The sequence below is a fragment of the Macrotis lagotis genome, chromosome X, assembly GCF_037893015.1.
Source record: "Macrotis lagotis isolate mMagLag1 chromosome X, bilby.v1.9.chrom.fasta, whole genome shotgun sequence".
In the NCBI taxonomy this organism is placed as follows: Eukaryota; Metazoa; Chordata; class Mammalia; order Peramelemorphia; family Peramelidae; genus Macrotis; species Macrotis lagotis.
The window spans coordinates 146,399,303-146,426,650 of NC_133666.1; the positions used below are offsets into that span (position 1 = coordinate 146,399,303).

The 27,348-nt window shown below is 36.7% G+C and overlaps 1 protein-coding gene across 2 annotated transcripts in view; it reads right to left on the reverse strand.

Moving 5' to 3' along the window:
• The window catches only part of PCSK5 (proprotein convertase subtilisin/kexin type 5), a 594,760-nt gene that overhangs the window by 47,598 nt on the left and 519,814 nt on the right, over positions 1–27,348 (reverse strand). Inside the window, exons 25-28 of one of the 2 annotated variants that reach the window (XM_074206681.1) lie at positions 13,079–13,121; positions 8,410–8,546; positions 7,451–7,651; positions 5,743–5,793 (exon numbers count right to left, since the gene is read on the reverse strand). In XM_074206681.1, coding sequence (XP_074062782.1) covers positions 5,743–5,793; positions 7,451–7,651; positions 8,410–8,546; positions 13,079–13,121 — 432 coding nt within the window. The remainder of the gene's footprint in view (positions 1–5,742; positions 5,794–7,450; positions 7,652–8,409; positions 8,547–13,078; positions 13,122–27,348) is intronic. The other variant, XM_074206682.1, reaches the window with a different exon arrangement.

Genomic DNA, 27,348 nt, shown 5'->3' on the forward strand with positions numbered 1-27,348 from the left:
TATCCATGTTTGGCTCTCATCTTATTCCTGGAATATAAGCCCTACAAGAGGTATTTGTGTTTGTTGAACTGCATAGAATAGAATAGAATTTGAAAATTCTATAAATACTTATTAAGTGCCTAATGTTTGAAAAACACTGGAGATAGCCTAAAGTGAATGTATTTGCCTTCAATAAACAGTGCACTGGGTCATATCTAGCCAGGTTTCAGTATTCTTTACATAGTTGACATTTAATAAATGCTGGTTGAATTGAACTCAAAAATTAAATGACAAACATGGTTTTCAGGTAGAAGGACTCTCTTTCAGTATCAGTATAAACCATTGCTTACCAAAAGGCTGGAAGAAAGGAAAAACATATAAAAATGATTCTTGTGTTCTCAAATTGAGACAGAGACTGAAGGACTGAAAAGGCATGAAGAATTGGTCAAGAGTAGTCTAGAGGACCCTCAACAAGACTGGCCTATGAATTCTTCCGAGGACTGCTTAATTTCAATGAACTGAGTCCAGAACTCATTTTTTTCCTTTCTCATTTGTTTTCCTTTCCATTATGAAAGAATGACTGATTGACAGACCACTTTTGCTTACTTCTCTATTATATCAGATATAATTGAAACTCATTTTCCAGCACTCATTTAAAATTCTGCAATATGCTCAGATGTCCACTAGAGGGGAATATGTACTAACATTTGAGGCTCCAAAGACTAAAGGAATTTATCCAGTTCAGTCTAAGGATTTTGAACACTAAATATAAGAAAGATTGTCTTTGTTATTTAAAAAAATGAGATTAAGGGTTTAATTTTAACAAGTTCACAGCTTTATATTTATTTCCTGACCTCAATCATCATGTCCCTCTTTTTCCTTATTCACCCATGGACTCATAGAATAAGAAAGGTCCTTGGGAAATGAAGTTATTTAGTCCAATTTGCTGCCTTTGGCCAAGATCACATCAAAATGATTTGAAATGGATAATTCTTGATTCTGTTCTTAAAGAATTCCAAGGTCGAAAAATTTCCTTTCTGGTTGGTACAAATCTCTATTGTTGCATTTCTTTGAGGAACTTTTATTCTTCATTAGTTGATCCCCTCCTCCCCCATCTGTATTTAACTCTTGAACCTCAGTTATACTTTTATCCCTCCATCACCCTTTCCTCCACTTTTAATGTTGATCTCTAGACCTTTCTTTCCATTATTCTGGTTATTTTTGACTCTTATCTTTATCAGAGGTACAAGGAAAAATTTTGTTTAAACTTAAGAGAAGAAACACTTGTGGGAGCAGTGTGGAAGGTTTAGAGAAAACAGTGGTAGTGAAGAGGGCAGTATGAACAGGATACTCAGCTCATTCTCACAAAAATTGATTGGTATCACCATAGAGAATAGGGTTTGGGAGATAGATTACACCTACAAAACAAGGCATGGTCACATTCTGCCTATGAGGGAAGAACACACAGACTTTACAATTCTTTGTCTGCTATGGGGAAAGAGCTCCAATCACCCCATTCTAGTTATAGTCTGGTCAAGTTCCTGACTAAGGAGGGTCTTTTAGGGAATATGCCTGCTTCCTGGACCTGACTTTTGCTAGTCTGTATCCCTGGGTTGACTCTTTGTCTGCCTGAAATGTCTAGGAATTAAAAGGACTTTTCCATTATGGTATATAATTAGAAAAAACACTGTGACAAACAGGATTAAGTGACTAGACTGGGATCATACAGCTAGTAGGTGTCTAAGGTCAGATTTGAATTCAGGAAGATGAGTTTTCCTGATTCAGGTTCAGCACTCTATCCATAAGGTTTGTAAAGCACTTTCTTTAAAAATGTCTTACTGTGGGGTGGCTAGGTGATGCAGTGGATAGAGCACTGGCCCTGGAGTAAGGAGTACCTGAGTTCAAATCCGGCCTCAGACAATTAATAATTGCCTAGCTTTGTGGCCTTGGGCAGCCACTTAATGCCATTGCCTTGGAAAAAACCTAAAAAAATAGTCTTACTTAAATTTGTCATTAAAGCTAGTAAGACTTCTAAAATTTCAGGTTTTAATATTTTTTAAAAAGTGAACTTGGAAATAACCTTTTTCTGCTTCCCCTCCTCTTTCCTCTCAACAAAAATTTTCTAAATATTTTCATCAAATACAAATGAACTTCTTTTTCCTTATTGTCTAGGCAGTATACAGTAGAATGTGATAGACAATTGAATTTGGAGTCAGGAAGACTAGGGTTCAAATCCTGACTTAGACAGTTACTAGTTGTATTACTCTAGACAAGTCCTTCAAACTCTCAGGGTCTCAATTTCTTCATCTATAAAATGAGAGGGTAAGACTTGATGACCTCAAGTATTCCTTCCAGTTCTAAATCTATGATCCTATGACCTAAACTTTTTTAAATGGGTATTTGACCTTCATTATAGTTGGCATGGAAAGCCCTGTTCAAAGAACCATGTCCATTGTTATGATAGGAATTTCAGAATAGGGACAAGGCTTATAGTAAATTGCTAGGATGTAATCAAGGACAAAAATGTAACTCAACTTAATCAGACTCTATGCTATGACTAGAGAGTTCATTAGAGCCAACTGGGAATATGGTTTTAGGATGTGCTGGAAAAACCCACAATTTTAGGATGTGTGTAGGGGAAATGTGAAAGAGATGGGTCTGTGACCTGCTAACCCTACCAGTAAATCATTTAACAGTATACAAATGATTTAACAGCCACATGACTTCTCTTCCCACTACTGCCTTTAGGAAACTGGCTGAGACCACCTTCTTCTTCAAAAAGCCAGTGGCCACACCTGAGCATTTTTACAGCTGTTTTTTTTTTTTTGTGTGTGTGTGTTTGATCCGGGTCACTAGGGAGGGAGGCCCTGATCTATGTGTTTGGTTATGCCTGCATTCATATAAACTAGAAGGAGCTGGAAGCTTTTTCTTCACTTGGGTTTAGGAATCTTCACCATCTCTGTGTATTTATGCTCCCAGGACCCAGCACAGTGCTTTATTCAAATACACAGGGAGTATTTCATAACTCTCAAAGGGAATTGCATAAGTATCTTTTTTTTTTGGTGTTTTTTATTTGTAGAGAAAGGGGCACAGGAAAAGCTAGGATAAGAGGAGGGAAATAACAAAATGCCTTGTTCTCCCTAGAAAGTGTACAGTAGTAGTGCCATATTGAGAATTTCTTAGACTTGACCTATCATATGATCCAGATTACAAATTGTCTCCTTTGGAAGATCTAATCCAGCAATTCAAATCAACAAGTATTTTATTAGCTGTGAATAAAGCATTGTCCCAGGCAGTTGAGGATAGGGAATGGACCTGTGATTTTATTGGTATTGGAAGGAAGGAAACAGACATTTATTAGGTGCTTATTGATCTGCTAGACACTTTGCTAAGCACTTTACAAGTATTATGTCATTTGATGGTCACAAAACTCTGGGTGGTAAGTGTTGTTAATTATCCCCATTTTGTAGATGATGAAGCTGCGGTAGACAGAGTTTAAATGACTTCTCAGAATTACAAATTGACAAAAATCTGGGACAAGATCTTTTTTCTTTTTTGAGGTAATCAGAATTATGTGACTTGTCCAGGATCACACATTTAGTGTTTGTGGTTGGATTTGAACTTGGGTCTTCCTTACTCCGGAGTTCATGATCTGTCTATGTACCACCTAGCTGTTCCTGGGGCCAGATTTGAAATCAGATCTCGAATCCAGTCCTGGGGTGTCATCTAGTTGCTCTAGAACTCCTGTATATAGGTACGATCCCCATCAATTCAGAGCAGCTCCTTCTCTGCAACTCAGCATGTGAGATAGTTGACTAAAGCACTGAGAGGCCAAGTGATTGGTTGGTCCATGGTCATTGTCTGTGATAAGCTTAACCAGTGAGATGGGGGGGTGATTGCAAAGGGGAGGCAAGACTTGAGCTCAAGCTCTACTGCTAAATCTGTACCCACTCACCATGCTATTTACCATATTGGGGAACAGAAGGATAAAAATTAAATGGACTGTGTTCTCAGGAAGCTTCTATTCTATGGGAGGAGTGGGGCACTCTTATAATCAGATAAACATATATATGATGTTTGTCCTTCATTGTCAATGAAGACCATGACATCAAGGAGGTGATGTCATAACAAGCATATGAATTAGATATAAGTGAGGGGGATGTTGTGCTATGTCACCAACCCCACTTTCTCCTCCAGAGTCATCTGGGTCCAGTGGCCACATAATTTGCAAAGGGAGAGAAGACTAAGGGGAAAGTCTTCCCAAAGGAGGTGGCTCATGACTTGAAATTTGGAAGAACACAAGAATGCTAAGAGGCAGAGAGGAAATTGGAATTTATTACAATAAACTGGGGTGGCTAGGTGGTGTAGTGGATAAAGCACTGGCCTTGGAGTCAGGAGTACCTGGGTTCAAATCCGGGCTCAGACACTTAATAATTACCTGGCTGTGTGGCCTTGGGCAAGCCACTTAACCCCATTTGCCTTGCAAAAACCTCAAACCCCCCCCCCCCCCCAATAATCTGAGTATATACCAAGTATTCTAATATATTCTGTACAAAATCTAAGAGGCAATAAATGGAGACCTGGGTTTAGAGAACAGCAAGGTCAGTTTGACTAGAATAAGATGGTGAAGGGGAGGAATGTGCAGTAAATCTGGAAAGATAGGATGAATCCTAGCTAATTACAATGACTTCTTTGTGATAAGTGATTTGGTTATAGAAACCCATGATCCATGCACATAAATAGTCCAATCCAGGAAATGGGGCAGGCATTCTCCCCTACCCTGGGTTAGTGAGAAAACTTATGGTGGTTTTTTGGTATTTTATTTTTGTAATTGCCATTCTCCCTCCCATCAATTAACCATTTGATTAAAAGTTCATTTTAGTCATTGGTGAGTCTGATCACATATGTTGATTATTTAAAAAAGATTCTTTGTTTAGAATGATTATACTATTAGTAGTCTGTAATCCCAGACACAGACAAGAAGCAATTATTTCCACTGGGGTGCAGCATGGGTGAAGGAATAAGTTGATTTTTTCCCCCTTACCTTTTACACAGGAATTCATCCAAAGAGAATGTTCATAACACCTAGACAGCTATAACTTCCCTTATTCACTAGGTCATTTGTCTGGACTGCCTCTACATTATTTCCAGTTCCATTGAATTCATGCAGGGTGACTCAGGTTTGCCTCCTCTAATCTCCAAGAAGTGACAGACTATGACTTGTTCTGGAGTAACCTCTGTCATTGTCTTACAATTTTAACTTTATTTTGAAGAAAAACAATAAACAGTGGAAAGACGGATGCTGGGGCCCACATGATCCTGAGACTTAATTTAAAAATTGACTACATGCATTTTCCATTCAATATCTAGCTCAATGTGTAAAATATGGTTTGTAGGCTCTACTAGGTTCTTAGTTTATTCAGTGAATAAACCTTTTTTTTTTTTTTTGGTCTGTTTGTCTAATGTCGAAGAAGATAGAGGTGAAAGAAACCTTTCAGGCCACTAGTCTCATCTTTTTGCCAGGTCATGAGAAATAATACTGTCTGCTTCATATAGACCTGATTAGTACCATACCTCACAGATGCTCTAATTCTCCTCCTCTTTCCCCTCCCCCCTACCTCCCCTTAAAAAGAAAAAAAAATCCTAGCTTTGGGTGGGAGAAAATTAAAGAGAGCTGGGTGTGGCACTTAAGCAAAGAAGAACAATCAAGACCTGATTTCAACTTGCAACATGCGTAGTCCAGTTGAAAGGATGTGTACTCACTTGGTGAATCAGGACTTCTCGGTCTCCTGGCTCCTTGCTTCATTTCATCATCTGGTACGCCAGATAAAATACAGATGTTCTCAGCTACAAACACAGACCTAGACCATTTCCCCCCTGGCTTGCACCTCCTTTTAAATGCCTGAATGCCAAACAAACTCATTTTCATCACTTTGGGCTCAGCTACACAGCTCACTGAAGATAACCCACTCTGAGTTGAGACTGATTTCTCCCTAGCTATGTTTCCAAAATAGGTATAGACGTAGAAAGCACCCCAAGTCCTCCTAAATATTGCCAATGGAATCACAGAACTCCTAGGTCCATTCCACCTTTCACTCACATGTGGGGGACGGTAGTAGGGAAGACCATACATGGGAATCCTTTCTGGACTCCAGAAAGAGATCTTAAGGCTGACCTAGATAGATCACTTCTGCAAGCTGTTGGAAAACTCATCTGTTCCCTCAGCTGCTGTTCCTGGACTGAAATGACCCCTTTAAAAAACCATTGCCTAGAAATCAAACTGAGAACATCTCTCATTTCACAAGCCTCTCTGGGTGGAATGTGAATCAGATTTTCCCAGCCGGATGGGTCATTGTTTGTGATAAGCTTAACCAGTGAGATGGGGGGAGGGAGGGGGCTTGCAAGCTAGCTTGCCTACAAGCCAGGTGTTCAACCCCACATAAGGAGAATTGAAAGAACAGTCAGAGCCTGGAATCTCACCTCTTCTCTATTCAAGTCAAAAGTTGGCCTGGACCTATTCTTAGAAAAGGATCACTTTTTTGTTTTAAAGGAACCACTCCAAATTCAATGAGATGAGTTAGGAGCACTGTTGGTAGCTCTCTTAGGATAAGCATACTCATGCATAAAAAATGGAAAGAATGCTGAATTTGGAGTCAGAGGACTTGAGTTTTACTCCTAACTCTGAGACATATCACCTGTGGGATCTTGGGCTAGTCTCTTCAACTCTAAGCTTCTGAGAAATGAGGATGTTGGACAGAATGAGCCCCATCTAATACTCTAGGGAACTACTGTTAACCTTAGATAACACCTCACTTAGTAAGAAAGACTTGGGGAAGGCTCAATTTTATCAAGGTAAATTTCCATCTGAATTTGGCAGATGTCAAATCTGGGAGGGGATAGGTACATCTGTCTGTAGCACTTTATTGATATCCAGAAATAGCTGGCCTGCTTTCATAAAATAATTTGAACCAGTGGAAAGAATATAACTCAGAATCCTGGAATGTAAACCCTGCCTTTGATGATTAATCTATGTGTGACTTTGGACAAATCACCTATCTTCTCTGGTCCTAAACTTCCTTATCTATAAAATGAAGGGATTTCACGAGATGGTACCCCAGGTAACTCATAATAGTCCCTATAAAATGAGGGACTAGATAGTCTCTAAATTCTCTTTTATTTCTTGATATATGATCTTATGTGCAAAACAGATCTATAAATTTCTCATGGTATCGGGTCATCAGGCAGAGCTTTCATCAATTTCTTTGTTGTTCCCTCATAGCACAAACCCTAGGTTCCTTTGACAAAAACTGTACTCAAGCAGTTGTCCAACCTGGATTTTCACCATTTAGCTTTTGGTTCATTGCCCAGGTCTCTTCTGTATGAGCTCTTATTTTGTTCAGAGTGGGGGGTAGAATAGGGTCCTAAAAGAAGTAGATGGACCCCTGCTGTTCCACCACTGAAAGGTACATACCGCTCCCGAATGTGTCCTGTCCGGAGGTCTTGGATGGGTCCACACACTTCCCATTCACCAGCTGTAAATCTTCTTTGCAGCTGCTGCACTTATCACAGCCAAGCCCTGTGCAGGTTTTGCAGGTTTTGTGACATGGTTCACATTCTCCAATTTCAGTGTCACTGTAGAAACCAGGACCACACTCTCTGACACAGATGTCACCTGGAAATGTAGAAAAGAAGCCATCAAGAACTGGCATTAAATGGTTTAGTTTAGATGAGATGATGAAGACAGCCCATGGCAAAAAAGATGTTTTGTCTTCTTTAGGTCATAAGAAAATAGAGTCAAAGTCCACCCTTAAACACAGGGGTCACTACTATTGAGGAACACTGTGTACTTTCCCACCCTAAACATTAGCTTCTTGGACCATTAGGAATCCACTGGAAAGACCTGTATTTTTAGCCACACAGCTTCCATCAAAATCAATGGGCCATCACAACCATCATTTAGTGGGATACTGTTGCCATTTTACAAGGTCACTTGAAAATTCCTGCTGTAGGACTGAATCTTGAGAGAAGATTTATGGGCCCTATATGATTGCCATTCCAGAGACCTAATTTCTGCATTATTCCCATAAGAATAAAGACATTTAAGAATAATAAATAAATAAATAAATAAATACTATGCTTAGGCAAAAAGAAGCCTTGGCTATAAAAAAGTCCCTTTTTTTCCTAACCAGATTAAAATATGCTCCATACTGCCAGGACATGGAGGATAAATCATAGATTTAAAACTGGAAGGGAACTTAGTGGTCATTTGGTCCATTTTTCTTCAGATGAGGAAACTGAGGTCCAAAGGAGTGACTTGCTCTAGGTCATAAAGGTGTTAAGTAGAACTGAGACTTGAAACCAAAACTTCTGTCTCTAGATCTACATTGAGAAATATCATAATCATTTTCTATATGATTCTTCCCTGCTTACCAAAGAGATAAAAGCCCTCTTCACACCAGTAGCATTCATTTTGGTCACAGTCCCCACAATATTTGCCACATTCTCTACATTCAAAGTCTTCCATGTAGGTCTTCTCAGGACAAGTTTCATAGCAGTGCTGCTTGAACCTATTGAGAAAGAATTTGAAGTCTTTCATTAAGTAACTTTTTCTAGTGACTTTTCTAGCAGGGCTATACACATTGTAGCCTGAACAGGGGTCTTCTGGAGCTAGCTTTTACTTGATCTTGAAAACAAATTGCTAAACTTTTAGTGAGCGGTGAAATTTCAGAATCAGCAAACATCACGAAGCAGGACTTGATTTATCATTTTGTTGATTGTCTAGATCTAAGTGTTACACATACTATTGCTTTCTTCCTCAGCCTACCAATCCTGCCTGGCTAGTTGGAAATACCAAAACAAAGGCTTTGGGATCTTTCCTTAACCTTTGGAACATCTTAAAGACATTAAAAATTGGGGCAGCTAGGTGGCACAGTGGATAGAGCAATGGCCCTGGAGTCAGGAGGACCTGAGTTCAAATCTAGCTCAGACACTTAATAATTACCTAACTGTTATGACCTTGGGCATGTCACTTAACCCCATTCCTTTAAGTATATACAAAAAAAGACATTAAAAACCAAGTCTTTTTTAAGTGGGTGATGCTACCCCTGAGGAACTTTTGTTTTATTTATTTATTTATTTTTAGTAAGGCAATTGGGGGGGGTAAGCAAGGTCACACAGTTAGATAATTATTAAGTATCTGAGGCTGGATTTGACTCAGGTCCTCCTGACTCCAGGACAGATACTCTACCCACTGTGCCACCTAGCTTCTTCCTGAGGAACTTTTCTATGAAGACTACAAATTGAACACAAATTCAATATTTATATTTCCCAGACTCTCAAATGTTTTAAGAAAGATGTCTCATATGAAGCACTATGACAGTCAATGATACAGTGGGTTTATTATGAATTCTAAAGGGGAGTACAATTGAAAATAGAAATGGGTTTGGATCTTTGCAGAAACCAATACTAACTTACATTTTCTACTATTAAAATGCTGTCTTCCCTATTAGAATGTAAGTTCTTTGGGAACAGGCACTGATATCAATTTCTTTGCTTTTATATTCCTAGCACTTGGTGAATGCTTAAGTGCATAATACGTATTCCTTCATTTATGGCTCAAAATAGTCTTCTGGAGGAGGGCACATGATAATAGTTTTACTGAATAGATGAGGAAGCTAAGGATCAGAGAGATGATATGGCATTTTTGCTAATGGTCACTTCACTCCAAGGCCCAGAGAGACCTTCCCTGCTCCAATTCCTAGAGATGTATCTTGTGAAGCACAGATTCCATGACTTCTACTCAGAGATATCTGTTTTCTTAATGTATCTCTGTAAATGAAGTTTGTAAAGTAGTTGAGGATCCTTTAGCTGACCAACTGCTATGTAAATGCCAGCTATGAGCACCATGACAAATTAATTTCCGTTCACTAAATGTCAACTGGCATACCTTATAATTATCAAACCTCAAATCCAGTTTGATTTGCATGTCTTTGTGCGTATGTGCTTTAAAAATGTAAAAGCAATATAAATAAGTAGCATAAGAGAATATCAGGTGAGGAGATGTATTCACCAGATTAGTACAAGATAAAATATTAACCAAGAGATGCCGGAGGAGAATTGTTGACATTATGTGAACTTAGGGACAGATAAGTTGACTATAGGAGAAATTGAGTGAGGTTTCCAGCGGTACTTCTTTCTTTCAAAAGAAATTTAATACTATATTTTCATAGAATTATAAAACTTTATAGAAGAGACCTCAGAGATATCTAATTAGCCATTCTCATTTTAAAGAGGAGAAAATTTGATGCCAACAGGTAAAGAGCCTTGCGCAAGCTGACATCATGGGGCAGGGCTCAAACTCAGGATTCCTGTCCTTTGCTCTGTCCACTACATAAAGCTTTCCTCTTATCACAAGAATCTTTCCTAAATCTGAATGATATACTACTTATACGATTTAGTCATTGGATTAGGACCAGTGATTTCATTGGTGTCTGGACCTCCTGGCAGGTTAATTCTTCTGCCATGTAGATATGCAAAACTTCTTGATCTTAAAGGAAACCAAGAAGTGAAGGGATTTGTCTAGGGTCACACAACAGACAGGTGATAGTGGCTGAACTTGAAATCAGGCCAATCTGATTCTGAGACTGGCTTTAACCATTTTATCAAGCTGCCTTTAAAGAAATTTGGCAATTGATGAGGTTAACTTAAATTCTAGCTTAATAAGAAGAAATTGTTATATCACAGGGGCTTTGCTTGATCCCACACAAAAACCCTGAGGTCTCCCCTTATTTTTGTGTGGGGTCTCAAATACTGTACAGAATCTTTGGTGTATGAATAAATTTGCACCTTTTCTTAGCTCTGGAGAAGATTTTTTCCCACACTCTGACTGGGTAATGTTACAAGGTCCTTCTAATGCCTAACCTGAAACTATTTTGCTGCCCTTTTAAGTACATTTTATACATATTATTTTGTTTTGCTAGTGGAAACTAAAGACAACTATTCACCAGGACCCAAATGATGTTCTTGAGAACTCACATCAAGGTTTCTCCAAAAAAAAAGAAAGAAAAGAAAAAAATTGGACAGCTAGGTGGTGCAGTGGATAAAGCACTGGCCCTGGAGTCAGGAGTACCTGGGTTCAAATCTGGTCTCAGACATTTAATAATTACCTAGCTGTGTGGCCTTGAGCAAGTCACTTAACCCCATTTGCCTTGCAAAAAACCTAAAAACAAAACAAAGAAAAGGAAGAAAGACAAAAGAAAAAAAAGAAGGAAGAAAGAAAGACAAAAGAAAAGCTTCCATAAACCAGGTGATCTAGTTTCTTGACCTATTATTAGCCTTGGGAAAATCACAAACTCTCTATGATTCAGTATCCTTCTCCATCCATGGTGGGAATAATATCATTGAGGATGTTGTCTATCATAGGTATTGTAAGCAAAGAAAGCTAAAGAAGACAGAAATCAAGATTGAATTCTGCATTCTTACTGGAGAAAGGAATTTTTTTTTTAACATGGGTTTAGGGGAATATGTTTTCTATTGGTTTTATTATTTTAAAGTTATCTAAGATGGAGGTGAATGGGAGAAAGGCATTTTGTAACATGATCAAGAGAAAGAACAATGCATGTCTATGTTCATGTTTTGATGAATTACATTAGAAATACTTAATGCTCTTGTGGATATGTGAATTTTAACATGTTTGCCAAAACATCAATTTCTCAATATGGTACCTAGATACTATTAGAAAAGAACATTTATATATGCATTTGTATATATATATATATATATATATATATATACATATATATAAATACATATATTGTATTACTATATATGATATCTCTCATATAGGACTATGTACTAGGCCTACAGTCTCATTGATACAGGGAATACCTAGATAAGGAAACTCTCTGCCAGTGTAAATCAACCCTGTCTCTACAACCTTTACTCTTGGAGAATTGTCTATAACACAGAGAACTTTTTTTAACTTTTTAAAAATTTTTATTTTTGCCAACTGCACTTTGCTTATAATCCTCCTGAATATTGTACTTTTAAAATAAGGGGCAGGTGACTTAGATAACATTAAAATAATAAAACCAATAGGAAACATATTCTCCTAAATCCACATAAGTTTACTTTCTTTGAAAACCAAGTTTTAGCAATATATGCAATCACTGAACATATTGCTAAAACCCTCGGTGTTCTAGACAATGTACATATCAGAAGCAGAACCTAGATCCAGGTCTTCATGATCGAATCTCAAGTCATTAGGCTATATTGCTTCTCACGATATATCATATTCTGTTATATGTATTATATATAATGATAAACTTTCAGTTATTCAAAGTAAAATTATCTAGTTTATGAATTAACCAGATCACATGTTTCTTTCTTCTTCCTTTTGCACTTGCTAAATTCCTCTGAAAGAGAAAGATTTAGTAGAAAGAGAGAAAGTGGCATTAAATTAGCTTTGTTTCCTACTGATGGCAAAGGGTGACAGCCTGTTGACTTGTAGAACATGTATGGAAGGGAAATGGAAACCAAAGTAGTAAGGTTTCTAGATTTTCTGTTAAGTTCACCTTCTCTCTCTCTCTCTCTCTCTCTCTCTCTCTCTCTCTCTCTCTCTCTCTCTCTCTCTCCCCCTCTCTGTTTTTTTTTGAAAACCTCTCATTTGTTGAGGACAGTTAAGGGTAGACTGTAGCTTCTGACCTCAGAATGGTCATTCTGAATTCAGGCCAGAAGCAGGACTCCATGTAAACAGTTTGGAAAAGTTTATTTAGGGGACTAGCATGATATTAGCGTCTGTCCATAAACAGGGGAGGTCCAAATCTTGGGAATGGACAACAAGGATTCCTAGACACCAGTGTCAGGCTGGATGACTTCCAGAATCAAGAAAGAAAGGGCCTCCTTCTGAGTCAAGAAAACAGCTGGACTATTATTTCTAAATCCAAAAAAAAAAAAAAAAATCACTCATTAATAGCCTGACAGTACAGAGTAGCTCCAGGCTGCTAGGCCTATTTGCTTTAATCATTGGCTATGGGATTAGGTCAGCATTGCTTAAATTGCAGAAAAGTTAGTGACAGTACTAGAATATGATGGAACTTACAAGTAATATCCCACAGCACAGGACGTGCAGGTTCCTGGATCATCTGAAATAATAAAAATAATCATTTATAAAGCACAATGAATTTCCCACTTAGAAAAAAATGGCCATTTAGAAGAAAATGACATTTGTTTTATTTTTAATGCTTTACCTAAAAAGAAAAATCAGGAATGTTTTTCTCACAAAGTGACAATGTCAAGGACTAGAACTTGAAGTCATATAAGTCATTCCAGGATGGTTCTTTCTAATCAACAAAGATCACCTTGACATCTGTTCTTCATTCCCTTATTAATTTCTTAATTTTAATATTAAAATAATTTCAGTGGTGCCAGGAATCCTAGTGTGAAAATTTCCTCCACCAATACAGACCTGCAAATCAATAGTAACTCAAAGTCTTAAAAGAGTAGTTTAGTAAGGAGACTCAGAGATTACAGGACTTGCCCAGGATCACATAGCAAGAATGTCTCAAGTCCTCTAAACAAATGCAACATGGATTAGTTACATTTGTTTTTTAAAAAGGCAAGTGAAATAAGAGTGCTCAAAAAAAATTGGAAACCATATTGGACACTGACTGCCCGGAAAGAGCAGGTTCAAACTCTTAAACTGTTAAAATGAGTTTAATAACTTTCATAAATTCAGATTCTGCTAAGGTCTGAAAGCACCTGTGTGTTGCATGTGTTGGCATTGACAAGTGCTTCTATACACATTTATAAAGGCTTCTGAGTATGAATGAGCCTGCCATTATGCCTTCTTTACTGGGAACAATATTCCTCCCCACTATCCCATACAGGTTAGGCTAGTTTTTCCTTAGAAGACATTGAAACTATTCTCAAGATAGTTCAGGGAACTAAAGGCTCCAGCTGTCGACATCAATTCTTGATATATAAACCAGTCCGAAGGAGCTCCACATGTTCTCTAATACTTGAATAATAAATGAAAATGAGCAACTCAAAGGGAAAGGAGCTTGATTCAGCAGAATAATCTTGTGGCATCCTTGATGCATATTCTTGTTGAATATCTTTCTCTGCCATGACTAAATAAATCACCTTTTGTTAAGTATTGAATGACATACTTGTGTTTTATTTCATTTCAATATCAGATTTAAATTATCAGAGGACTGTTTTAAGTCAGTCCTATCCCAGACCACTCTCCTTTTTTTTGGTTTCTGCAAGGCAATGGGGTTAAGTGATTTGCCCAAGATCATACAGCTAGGCAATTATTAAGCGTCTAAGGCTGGATTTGGACTCAGGTCCTCCAGACTCCAGGGCCAGTACTCTATCTACTGTACCACCTAGCTGCCCCCCAAACCACTTTCCAATGTCAGAGGTATCATTCAGAATGCCCCTTTGAAATGTAGACATTTGTTCTTAGTTCAAGTAACCACTGAAGATTCTGTACTTCCTAACCCTCTTGAAGAAGCTCTCTGTTCTCTTTACCCACAATGATTAGATGTATCTATGGTGTGATTAAAATGATCTTTTTCTTATAAATCTTAGAATTTGAAAGAAAGAGTAATGGAGAGACCTTGAAAAAATTCCTGAACATTTATCTCATTCCCTCTTTGTACTAACAGATTACATTTCTAAAGTGCAACAATTTATATTTCTAGAGAGAATTCAAGTTTACAAAGTGCTTCTTTCAAAACCACCCTGTGAGGTAAGGTGTGTAATTCCATTTTTCCGATAAATGTACTGAGATACAGAGATATTTCTTTTTTATTCTTTTCCCCTAGTTGATCATATTTTATTTTTTCAATTACATGTAAAGATAGTTTTCAATATTCATTTTTGTAATATTTTAAGTTCCAAATTTTTCTCCCTCCTTCCTTTCCCTCTCTATTCCCTAAGACATCATTATCTGATATTGGATATATATATCCAATATATATATATAAATATTTTTAATATGATTGTACATATATATATGTACAATCATATTAAAAATATTTTCAGATTAGTCATGTTATGAAAGAAGAATCAGAATAAAAAGGGAAAAAATATGAGAAAAAATTAAAAAGTGAAAGTAGTATGCTTTGATCTGCATTCAGACTTCATAGTTCTTTCTCCAGATGTGAATGACTTTTTCTTTTTTCTCATGTGTTAAATAATGTTTATTGTTAGCATTATTGCCTATAGTCTCTAAGATGCAGTTTTATTGTGCCTTTGCAAAGATACATATATTTTTTTAAAAATGGATCAAATTTCATATATATAGCTCTATATAATACATTGCAGTGCAACACTATTTTTGTAACATAATTATAGAAACTCTATCGAACCTCATAGCACAAAAGCAAAAGAAATATAGTCCTGAGTCATATGAACAAAATGATTGGATGATATTGCTTTCAACATAGGTTTGAATAAGAAAACCTAAAGGTGGGGGGGGAGAAATACCACACAGGCATGCTGTTTGCAATCCTGAGGAAATCAGTGGTTGACTTTTTTTTATCAAGTCTATTAGACTTGATAGATTTCTATTAAGTCTCTTAGAACTGTGATTACTATGAGGTACAGACATATTAAGTGAAGTGTCCAAGATCTATGTGTATGATAAGAGTCAGATCTGGAACTTGAATGCAAGACTTTTGGTTCTAAGACCAATGCATCTACCACTACATCATAATATTTACAAGGAGATCTGAGAAGCAATCCTATCTTTAAAAGCCTCAAGGGAATTCTTTTGCCAACCACTTGATTAGGAAACAAACCTCGTTATTAGTGGGCTCTTTTTTACAACTGGTTTCCATGACTAAATCTAACACAAAATGGAGAATTTCTATCTCTCTCAAAATCCTCTAAATACCTTAAGATAAACAGGTCATCCCCTTCTCTCATCTATGGGCTTACTGATGATATTTCCATTAAACTATGCCAAGAGAGAACATTTCTAGATCTTTAGGCTTTTTTCTTATTTCTCGTTGAGCTCTCCTTTGAGATAGTCTCTACACATTTGATTGAAGAACCATTCTAACATTATTTTGTATTAAAATTTTTGGTCAAACTCATTAGTGTCTTGGTAGGTCTTTTGGCAGAAAGAAATTTCTGCCAGCTATACAGAAGTTAAGGTTGAAATATTATTAGGAGAGTATCAACTGAATGTATAGATAATCTACATCGAATATAGTATCTAATCAGTCTCCTACCAGTACTGAGTTGAGTAACTGTGCATTTTTCCTAATTAAATCAAATTGGTTTCCTGCTTGCCTTTTTAATTGAGCTGTCTTTTATCCATCATAACATCCACATTTCATGTTTTTTCCCTAGATACCTAGATGATTCCTTTTATATATATATATATATATATATATATATATATATATATATATATATATATATATATATATATACAGGTAACTTAAGAATAACATATGAAGGGGTGGCTAGGTGGCGCAGTGGATAGAGCCCCAGCCCTGGAGTCAGGAGTTTGAGTTCAAATCCGGCCTCAGACACTTAATTACCTAGCTGTGTGGCCTTGGGCAAGCTACTTAACCCTATTTGCCTTGTAAAAACCTTAAAAAAAAAAAGAATAACATATGAAGACAGGCCTGGACTTTGAGTCAGGAGAGAATTAGGTTTAAATTCCAGCACTGACAGAAGAGACCTAGATTCAAAACTCAGTTATATGACCACAGGCAATTCACAGTCTCTCTGAGACTCAATAGTTTCATTTCTTAAACAAGAATAATAATAGCTATTTCAAAAGTTTGCTCTGAAGATCAAAAGGTATAATATACATAAAGATGGACTATATGAATGAGAACTGTCATTATCATCACATTACCACCACTGCCACCACCACCACTATTACTCTCTTCCTCCTCCTCACAGACCTACTGTGAGGAAAGAATTAGTAAACTTCAAAGACCAATTTAAATTGGGGATTCAACTGCATTGACTTTTTCAGTCTATTTCTCTAATTTGACAATATCCTTCCCCCATCCCCCAAAATCAAATCTTGTTCTTCAAGGTGCTAATCATGATTCCCTCCCAGGTTAATGAACTTATTCTCTCTTCCTTTATGCAGGTCACTGATGAAAATATAAGATATTATCATGTCTAAAAAAATGTATCCACCAACATTGTTTTGAGTTCAGGGACTTTTCCTGCTCAGTTGCATGGTGAACTGAGAACAATGGTTTCCATAAATGAATAATGCATAGAACAGTAATAGTTTCACATAACACCTTATGAATGCACATTCACAGCTCTCATTATTGCTAATTACTCTAAAGAATAATTAGTTTATTTTTAAAAAGTCTTCCTTCTCAGAAGACCCATAAGTTGCATGTTAGTTATATTGTACAGTAAAAGCAGCTTGAGTTAATCCAGAGATAGAAAACTGACCTTAGGAACTTGAACTTCATTCTAAAGCAGGTTTGGTTGATGAAAGATGGTATTTTCCAAAGGATGTTTCCTGGTTATATACCCACCCACCCACATATACACATACACACATAAACACACGCACATAGAGGCACACACAGCTTAGTCAAACTAAAATTGTTAGCTATTTTAAAAGTTGCTGTATAAACAATCTTTTTCAAATATTGTTAAATTATTGTCCTGATCTGACACATATTGGTTGAATAAACCTAGGCAAGTCATCTAATCTCTAGGTATTCTTCAGGCAACTTCTTTGCAGAGAATTTGTCAACCTACATTGGTAGTTAGAGTTTTCTTCATTCAAGAGTTACCAATATTAATGAAATCACAGGCCTGGTTCCTATCCCTAGCCCCAAATTATCAAGGAAACAGAATATATCTTGATAAAAATGTGGGCAGGGGGTTAGGGGTGTGTGTAGAATAACAATGTCTATTAGGATTCGGACAGAGCTTTATACAACTGGGGGGGGAGGTCTTCAGAAACAGTCACTAATTTCTATTTGTTTACATCCTGTTGCAAGAAAAACGTGTGAGGAGGATAGAATCTTTCTTTTTTGAGAAAGTTCACATTTACTATGTCCTTTTAGAGAAGAGGGTAGATAGGTTTGCAACATTGGTAAGTCTTTAGAGTTATTGATAATTCATGTTTCATTTCAAAATTTCTGTTTTCTGTCTGGAGGCATCAGTTATGAAAATACACAATGATCTCATGGAAAATTGACCCATGTCACCATGGAGATTTTGACTTCTCTTTGACTTTTTGCTTACTTCCAAAGTCCAAGTCATCCGCAAGTCTTCTTCATTCTACCTAGATCATAGAGCTAGAGTTTGAAGAGATTTCAGAGAACAAATGGTCTGACACCTTTAATTTGTAGGAAAGTGAGACCCAAGGGGGTTAAATGACTTGTCTAAAGTTTGTCAGATTGAATCCAGATTCTTTGAAAAGCATTAATACATTACCTTATATGTAGTAGAACTTAATGTTTATTTTTTTCCCTCTTTGACACCAGAGACACATCTCTCTCTCTATAGCGCCACACTTCCTTATTCATCTTCTCTCTATTCCTACTACCATTGTTCTTCTATAGATCCTCATTACAACCCTTCTGAGACTATTATGGTAACCTTTTAATAGGTTTTTCTGCATCAACTCTCTTTCCCCAGTAATAGGTCTTTTGAACAGATACCAGATAGTTTTTCTTTTGCATAGATTTTTTTTTTGTCACTTCTGTCTGTACACAAAAACCTTTAGCAGTTCCCCGTTGATTATCAAGTAAAATTCAAAAATATTTTGAGGACTTTTCACATTTTGGCAACATTATAAGCCATATTGTTATATTACTCACTCTAGCCAAACTCTGTTATTTGCTGTCCCTTACACATGGCCTGAATTTTCCAATCTCTGTGTCTTTGTTCATACTATTCTCTTTGCCTGAAAAATGCTCCTCACACTTTGCTTGCTGAATGTCTCTTCATTTAAAAATCCCAAATCAATGTCCCTTTTTCCTAGAAACCTTCTTTGATTCCTCTTCTTGGTAATAATCTTTGGCCTGCACTTCACTTAATATTTTGGTTTGTATGTATCTAATGCATTTATTATATAGCAGTGTGTATTATTACAATTACCTGCTTTTTATCTAATTGATCGTGAGCAAGTACCATACTTTACTAAACTTTGAATTCCCCTCTCTCCATTAGCATAATATACTCTGCATATAAAGGAAGTTTTATAATAATTTGTTGTTGGATTATTATTGTTATGATGATGATTTACCATCTCAGGACTTAAACATTAGACTTTGTGTTAACTTCTTTTTGAATGACCATTTCTGTTGAATGAACACTGTGGAAAAATTAGTACTTAAATCCCTCTCCTCAATAAAACAAACCAGAAAGATTCAGTTTGAATCAGAGAGAATCACAGAATTTGAATTAAAAGGGACTTCAGTGACCATCCAATCTAAGCAAAAATGGAATTGTTCAGACAAATGATTATCCAGACAGGACATGACCTTAGTTCGTGAACTCTAGGATGTCATTACCTTTTCATTATAAGAAAGAATTTTTTTAAATCATAGTATGATAAAATAATTCATAATGGGAGGATTGGAAAACTTTTATTTTCAGTTTTCCATTTTCCCTTCCTAAGCCCTTAGACTTTCAGTGTCCCTCCCCAGTGGCCCTTCTATTTGCTGTCCCTTACACATGACCTGAATTTTCCAATCTCTTTGTCTTTGTCCATACTATTCTCTTTGCCTGGAAAATGCTCCTCACACTTTGCTTGCTAAATGTCTTTTCATTTAAGAACAATCTCTGGGGGCAGCTAGGTGGTGCAGTGGATAGAGCACTGGCCCTGGAGTCAGGAGTACCTGAGTTCAAAACCAACCTCAGACACTTAATTACCTAGCTGTGTGGCCTTGGGCAAGCCACTTAACCCCACTGCCTAGCAAAAGCCTAAACAAGCAAACAAATGCACAAATAAATAAATAAATAGATAAATAAATAAAAACAATCTCTGTTATTCTCTAACCTAAACTCCCTGACTACAAATCATCAAAACTAAAGGTTTTTTTTTTTTGGTGTCATTTCTCCAAAGTCATGTCAGGTGAATCACACAGTCAATCTGAAAGGGTGAACACTTGGGAGTGTTCAGGGAGGGCTTATTCTAACTCTTACTTGAAAGTCCAGGAAACTGTAGCATGTGCATAAAACACATCCTGGTAAATTATCTTGCTAGTCTAGTTGAGGCTAAGTGACAGGCCCCAAATGTGTTGGTGAACTGGTGGAGGGTCTGGCCCAAACATGTGTAGACTTTCCCTGGTAGAAAGGGTGGAAGAGAACAATGTTCTAATATTGATATAGACAGTTGAACTATGAATTACGGAGCACTTAGAGTTTGATCAGACATCAAAGATGCCTAGGTCATCTCCTGAATCCTGGGCCTTCACCAGTCATCTTGACTTTTGTCTTGCCAATGGACTTTAGTGACTCAGGAAGAGAGAGTGAAGGCGATGACTTTGTGTAACTATCTCACTTCAATCTGATTCACATATAAATCAAATCATCATTCATAATATCATTGGTTCTCTTCAAAAAATAACATCAATAATCTGAAGAAATATTATACAACAAGGTATCCATGGATTTAAGGATTATTTTACCAGGTTAATTTTTTTAAACTGAGGGCTTCTGAATGGACTATTTCTTATTTGAAAGGAATGTGATTATATCTAAACAAGGTCAGAAAAGCAGAATCATCAACCTAGAGCTGGAACAGGGATATCAGAGACTAATTAGTTGAACTCTTTTATTTTCCAGGTGAGAAAACTAAGATGTAGGGATCAAGAGGTAGCATTATATATGGTGTCCCAAACATCTTAATACAGGTTTTAAACTATTTTAGTGATTAAAGCTTAAAATTGCACTAAGATTTTTAGGAAATCCTGTTCAATGGAAAGAACATTTTTCTTGGAGTTATAAGACTTAGACTCAGATACTGACTGCCACATAGCCATTTAATAGCTATGTAATCTTGGATAAGTTGCTTAACCTTCCAAGTCTCATTTCTTCATTTCTAAAATGGGGCTAATATTTGGACTAGCTATTTCATAGATTTGTTGTAAGGTAAGTCCTCTTCACAGCTTATGGTGTAAATGATTTGATTAAGGCAACCTTCCTTAGGTCAAACCCAAAATATTTATAAATTTGTAATTAAACTACTCCATCTAAAAATAATTGAAAAAAAGTTTGGGGTAGAAGTCAAGTGATGTATAGGGATATGAGACTATTAAGATCAAAATTTGATAATTTATGTTCTATCCCTTAGATTTCCATATTTGGGTAAATAAATTATATTCTTCTGGAGAAATTTTCCAGGTGAAAGCTATTAATGAGCAGGCTTCATATTGAGGTTTTAGCTGGGTGGGTAAAGATAATGCGGAGGTAGGTATTTTACATAGGAAATCTCTTAGATCAGATATTTGGGAACATGCCACTATAGGACCTAACATACAGGGTTGAGGGGGGCAGATAACTTGATTGCTCTGTTTTCTTTTTACTTACTTTTGAATGATTCTCTTTTTCCTTCTTTGCAAGTTTTTTCTATTTTAAAATTTTTATTTATTTAAGGCAATGGGGTTAAGTGACTTGCCCAAGGTCACACAGCTAGGTAATTATTAACTGAGGGTAGATTTGAACTCAGGTCCTGCTGACTCCAGGTCCAATGCTCTATACACTGTACCACCTAGCTGCCTCTCCAATTCTTCTACTTTTTTTCCCCTTAGGAACACCAGTCACGAACTAAAACCTTATCCTTTTCCATGGGGTGTGGCTGAAACAGTGGCAGATATTTCTAAAAAACTTTTTGGAATAATGCATTTGTTCATGCTTTTGGTGATTCTATCTCATAAAAGAAATGGATGACTTGGAAATGGAATTGTTCTTGACTTTATCATGATCTTGCTGAATAATCTTGAGCAAATTGCTTAGGGTTAAATTTTCTTAAAACAGATTCTTGTTCTCTTTATTAACTCTTGAAGTTTTGATAAAATATCAGTAAAATATCTTGTGTGTATGTGTGTGTATGTTTATGTGCAAAAGAGAGAAGCAAAGGCAGAAGGACAAGATTGAGAACAAATGAGACAGAAACAGAAATGAAGCAAATGAATCAAGAGACCAGAGATGGGGGAAGAGAGAGAGAGAGAGAGAGAGAGAGAGAGAGAGAGAGAGAGAGAGAGAGAGAGAGAGAGAGAGAGAGAGAAGAAAATGTAGCTTCTTTGTCTGGGAATGTCTACAATAGATATAGTTATTTCTAGAACTGTTTTTGTAGGTAATTGAAAAAATGATTAGTGATGCATATTCTCCTTGAGTAAATATGTATTTAGTTATGAGATGATGCCATCCAGATTTGAGAGAAAGTCACTGACACTTTTCACCCCACCCTGAGGATAATGACCTGGGTGAGAGATTTATGAGCCCCAAAGCTGTAACTAATTATAAGCCCCTAAAACACATAACTCAAGCAGACACTGAACTTACAATCCCTTTGAACAATTAGCAATCACATAGAACTTACTAACAGTTTGGTAATTTGGCCAGAAAAAAGACAGAAGAGAAAAAGAGAAATGTGATATGGTGGCATAGATACAGAATGATAGTGGTGTGTGTGTGTGTGTGTGTGTGTGTGTGTGTGTGTGTGTGTGCACACATGTGTGTGCGTGCATGTGTGTATGTAAGGGGGAGTCACTTACTCATCCTGTCCTTGCTGATGTCCAAGAACAATGAATAAATATTATTTTAATTGTTTGGCAGTACAATGCATGCAAACTGACAATTGAGAAGCATCCCCTGTAGAATCATGTGCTGGAAAGGACTTTCTAAAGTTATCTGAGGCTGTCTACATGTTGGTCAAAAATTAATTGAAGAAAGCAAATATATTGGAATTATCTGATTTGGTGATCTACCAAAATCACCATTGGACTAATATTGACCATATTCATTGATCCTGACTTTTTTTTATTACTCAAATAATATAAACACAAATAAATTATGGCTTTTTTCCCCCTTCTCCTACCTTAAGTCTTATAAATGATACCTAATTTACTCATAGGTAAAATCATCTGGATTGATTGCTATATGGACTAATAGAAATTGGGTTGCTATGGGGACAGCCTGAATGAATTCACTCTCATAATGACTGCTGGCACCATTCAATGACTCAAACATTCATTTTATCAAATCATTTATTGAATATCTCCTATATGTAGATCACTATATTAGATGTTTGAGGAAACACATTACTTGAAAATAGCTGAGTCCCTACCCTGGTGGAACTTACATTCTAGTAGTAGCACAGATTCTTATAATACACAGTAACTACCCAGTAGGATCATTTAATAAATAAAAAAAAAACAAATTTCAATACCACTTGCAAAGGAAAGGAAACATTGATCTGGAAGAGAAAGGAACCTCATTTGAGTTGAGTTTTAAAGGATATGTAATTTGTGATTAGTATTTTGAGGAAATGAATTTTATTAGGTTCATTCTTATCTTTCTATGTGCTTCTATATGTCTCTGGCGTAGGAGACAGGTCACTGGAATCGGGGAGACCAGAATTCAAATCTAGTCTCAGATTCTTACTATCTGTGGTACTCTGGGCAAATCACTTTATCTCTGTCTACCTCAGTTTCTTCATCTGTAAAATGTGAATGATAATAGCATCTACCTTCCAGGGTTATTGTGAGGATTAAATGAGACATTTTTAAATAAAAAGGGCTCTGCAAATCTCAAAAAAAAAGATACTTGTATATAAACAAATCAAGAGGCACAGTTGACAAAGGCACAGAGACGAGAGAACATAGGGCATGGTTGAGCATAAAACCGTCAAGTTTGGTTGAAACATGGAATCCATGGAGGGGAATAATTAACTGATCATCAAGAAATAATGAGAAATAATTGAAATGTTGAGTGGAGTCAGATTGTAATGGGCCTTGGATATGGGTTTAATTTTTATTTGTCAAACAATAAGGAGCCACAAATGTATTTTGAGAAGAGCAGTGTTGGGATCAGACTAGTACAGAAGGAAATTAGTCTAATGACTATATAAATGGTAGACTAAAGAAAGAGTGAGTGCTGAAAGATCTGTTAGAAGATTGTCATAATAGTTGGCAATGAGGATGCTGGCAAGGGGAATAAATTGTGTCAGAGAGGAGAGTGATAAGACATAGTAACTGAACAGTTGTGGGAAAGAGAAGGGAAAAAAGTCAAAGCAAATGAGGTTATGAACAGGAGAAAAATTAGATTAGTTTCACAGAAATGGTGATGTCAAAAGGGTAAATGGATTTAGCAGGAATGATAGGCTTCTTTTTTTTGTAAATGTTGATTTTGAGATGTTAAGAAAATATTGACATCCTATAGGCAGAGAATTTAGAGAAAAGATTTGGGGGACTTCTGAATAGAGGTGGTAGTTAAAGCAGTGGGAGTGAAAGCAATTGCCAAGGGAGTGTTTACAAAGAGAAGAGAGCCAAAGACAGACTGTTATGAAGATCCAATTAATAAATCAAGAAGAGGTTAAGAAGTCAACAAAGAAGGCAGAATGAGTGGCTAGGGAGTCAGGGAAAACCAGGAATGTGGGAGGTCTCTGAAGCTAAGGAAAGAGAAAGGAGACAGTAGGAGACAGTGGTCAAAAATGTTAAAAACTGTAGAAAAGTCAAGACAGATGAAAAGTATATGTGTGGGGGGAAGCCATTAGAATGAGTGATTAGAAGATTACTGATGATCTTTGGAAAAAAAAAAACATTTCAGTAAGGGGTATAGCAAGGAATTCAAGGAATAAAAAGGGGTCACAAAAAAGTTGATATAGAAATTTTTTTAAGACAATTGTCAGTAAAGGGTAGGAGAAATAAGGAAATATCTAGGTGACCGAAAGAGGCAATGCTAAGGCTTTCTTCATTTTTTGGTAGGGGGAATGGTTGAATGTTTATTACCATTGGATAAAAAGAGAATGGACTCAATGATTGAAGGAGTCGATCTCAGAGGTAGGATGCCTAAACTATTTCATTAATTTTCTAGTTTTTTTCTCTACCTCCTTCAAATCTTTCCTACTCCATTCTATGGTGTTCATCACTTGACCTATGTCCTACCACTAGATTTTGATTACTCTTGTGAAGAGTGAGGCTGATGACTTTGCACAGCTCTGCCTCACTTAAATCCAACTCACTTGCAAGTCAAGATATTAGCTTCCTGAAGACATTGTTCTTCTTCAAAAAAGGACAGAAATAAAAGCTGGAAGGGACTGCAAAGGGATTTAGTTTAACATACCCATATAAAAATCTTCCCTATACAAGGGAAATAGTCTTCAAACCTTTGCTTAAAAGACCTCCAAAGTGGGAAATCTCATTATTTTCTAAGACAGACAATATTTTACTCAACTAATTGCTAGGATATTTTGCCTTATATCAATTTTAAATTTGCCTCTTTGTAACTTTCAGCTGTTGTTCTTATTTCTGCCCTCCAGAACTAAACAGAATGAACATAATCCCTCTACCTGGTAACATCTTTTCCAAATATTCTTAGATAGCAAGCATCTTTCTCCTGTCCCAAGGCATTCTCTTTTCCAGGGTAAACATTCCAGTTGCTTGAATTAATTCTCATATGTCATGACTTCAAGACACTTCACCTCCCTGGTTGCTCTCCTATAAATAATCCTAGCTTATTAAAGTTCTTCCAATGACATCCATCACTAAACATAGTGCTTCAGGTATGTTTTGATAAGTGCAGAGTATATCAAGACTTTCAACTCCCTAGCTTTGTACACTGTAACTTTCTTCTCTCTCTCTCTCTCTCTCTCTCTCTCTCTCTCTCTCTCTCTCTCTCTCTCTCTCTCTCTCAACAATGGGGTTAAGTGACTTGCCCAAAGTCACACAGCTAGTATGTATTGAATGTCCAAGTCAAATTTGAACTCAGGTTCTCCTGACTTCAGAGCTGGTGTTCTATCCACTGCGCTACCTAGCTGCCCCACCTCACTACAACTTTCTTAATGCAACCCAAGATTACATTAGACTTTTTGACATCCATATCATACCATTGACTCATACTTGTCAAATACCCAAATACTCAGATCTTCCAAGGAACAGAAAGAAGTAAAGCACTCTTCCCGCCCCCCCAACCACACAGTATTCTGAATGCAAGCATAAGTTATATTGACTGACTTTGATATGGAGGATGGATTGTAGTTAGGAAGACCTGAGTCCAAATCCTTCCTCTAGCACTTATTAGTTGGGTGACCATGGTCTTAATTTTGTTGCACAGTCATTTCATTCATAACTAACTCTTCATTGACCCCATTTGGGATTTTCTTGTCAAAGATACTGAAGTATCTTCTTCAGTTTATTTTACAGATTGGAAAACTGACAAAAGGATTAAATGACTTGCCAGGTCACACAGCAAGTAAGTGTCTGAGGCCAGGCTTGAACTCATGTCCTCCTGATTCCAGGTCTGACAGGTTATCCATAGCACCACCTTTTATCCTCTTTCAAATAAAGATAACACCTGCCATATTTATCTCATGGTTTTTGTAAGACTAAAAAAGTATTTTGCATAGCCCTTCGAAGGGTTAAGTTTCAGTTATTTTTTATTATTATCATATTTGCTCTAATTTGAAGGCATTGCCAAAGGAGAGATACTTAGAGCAAAAATGAATTACTCTTTTGTATTTTGAACATAATATAGAGGTTCTAAGTTGGATTTAAGGGGGTGAATCAGAGGGAACTGAGCATTTGAGATGGTCATGTCCCATTTTCTATGTATAGAGGGATAGGACCTTCACCTGTGGTAGAGTAGAGGCAGCATCAAGATGAGGAAAGTCATTCTACCAGTGCAGGTTGGTACCTTCTCTGTGATTTATAGTCTTTGAGAGTTGCCTAAAGTGATGGTGTCAAACTCAAATAGAAATGGATCATTGAATCAATGATCCCTGAAGATCATATAATAAATTAGAAAACCACAGATTAATATTAGGTGTATTCTGTTGCATTTTTATTTTGTTAAATATTTCTCAATTATATTTAAATCTAGTTGTTGCTCTCTGAGTGTTACTAGCTTCAATGGGGCCCAAGAGCATGTTTCTTTTCCCCAATGATATACTTTAGTTAAAGCATTTCCTAGGATGCTGAGACTGCGGAATGTATCTAGTGAGGGTCAGAAAATGAAAGGTTGTATTTTTTTTTGTCTGAAAGAAGTGTGCATATGTGTGTGGGGGAATAGATAGATAGATAGATAGATAGATAGATAGATAGATAAAAAGATAGATAGATAGATGGATAGATAGATGGAGTCTGGAGCACTGGGAGAGTAAATGACTTGCTCAGGGTCACATAGCCAACATGTGTT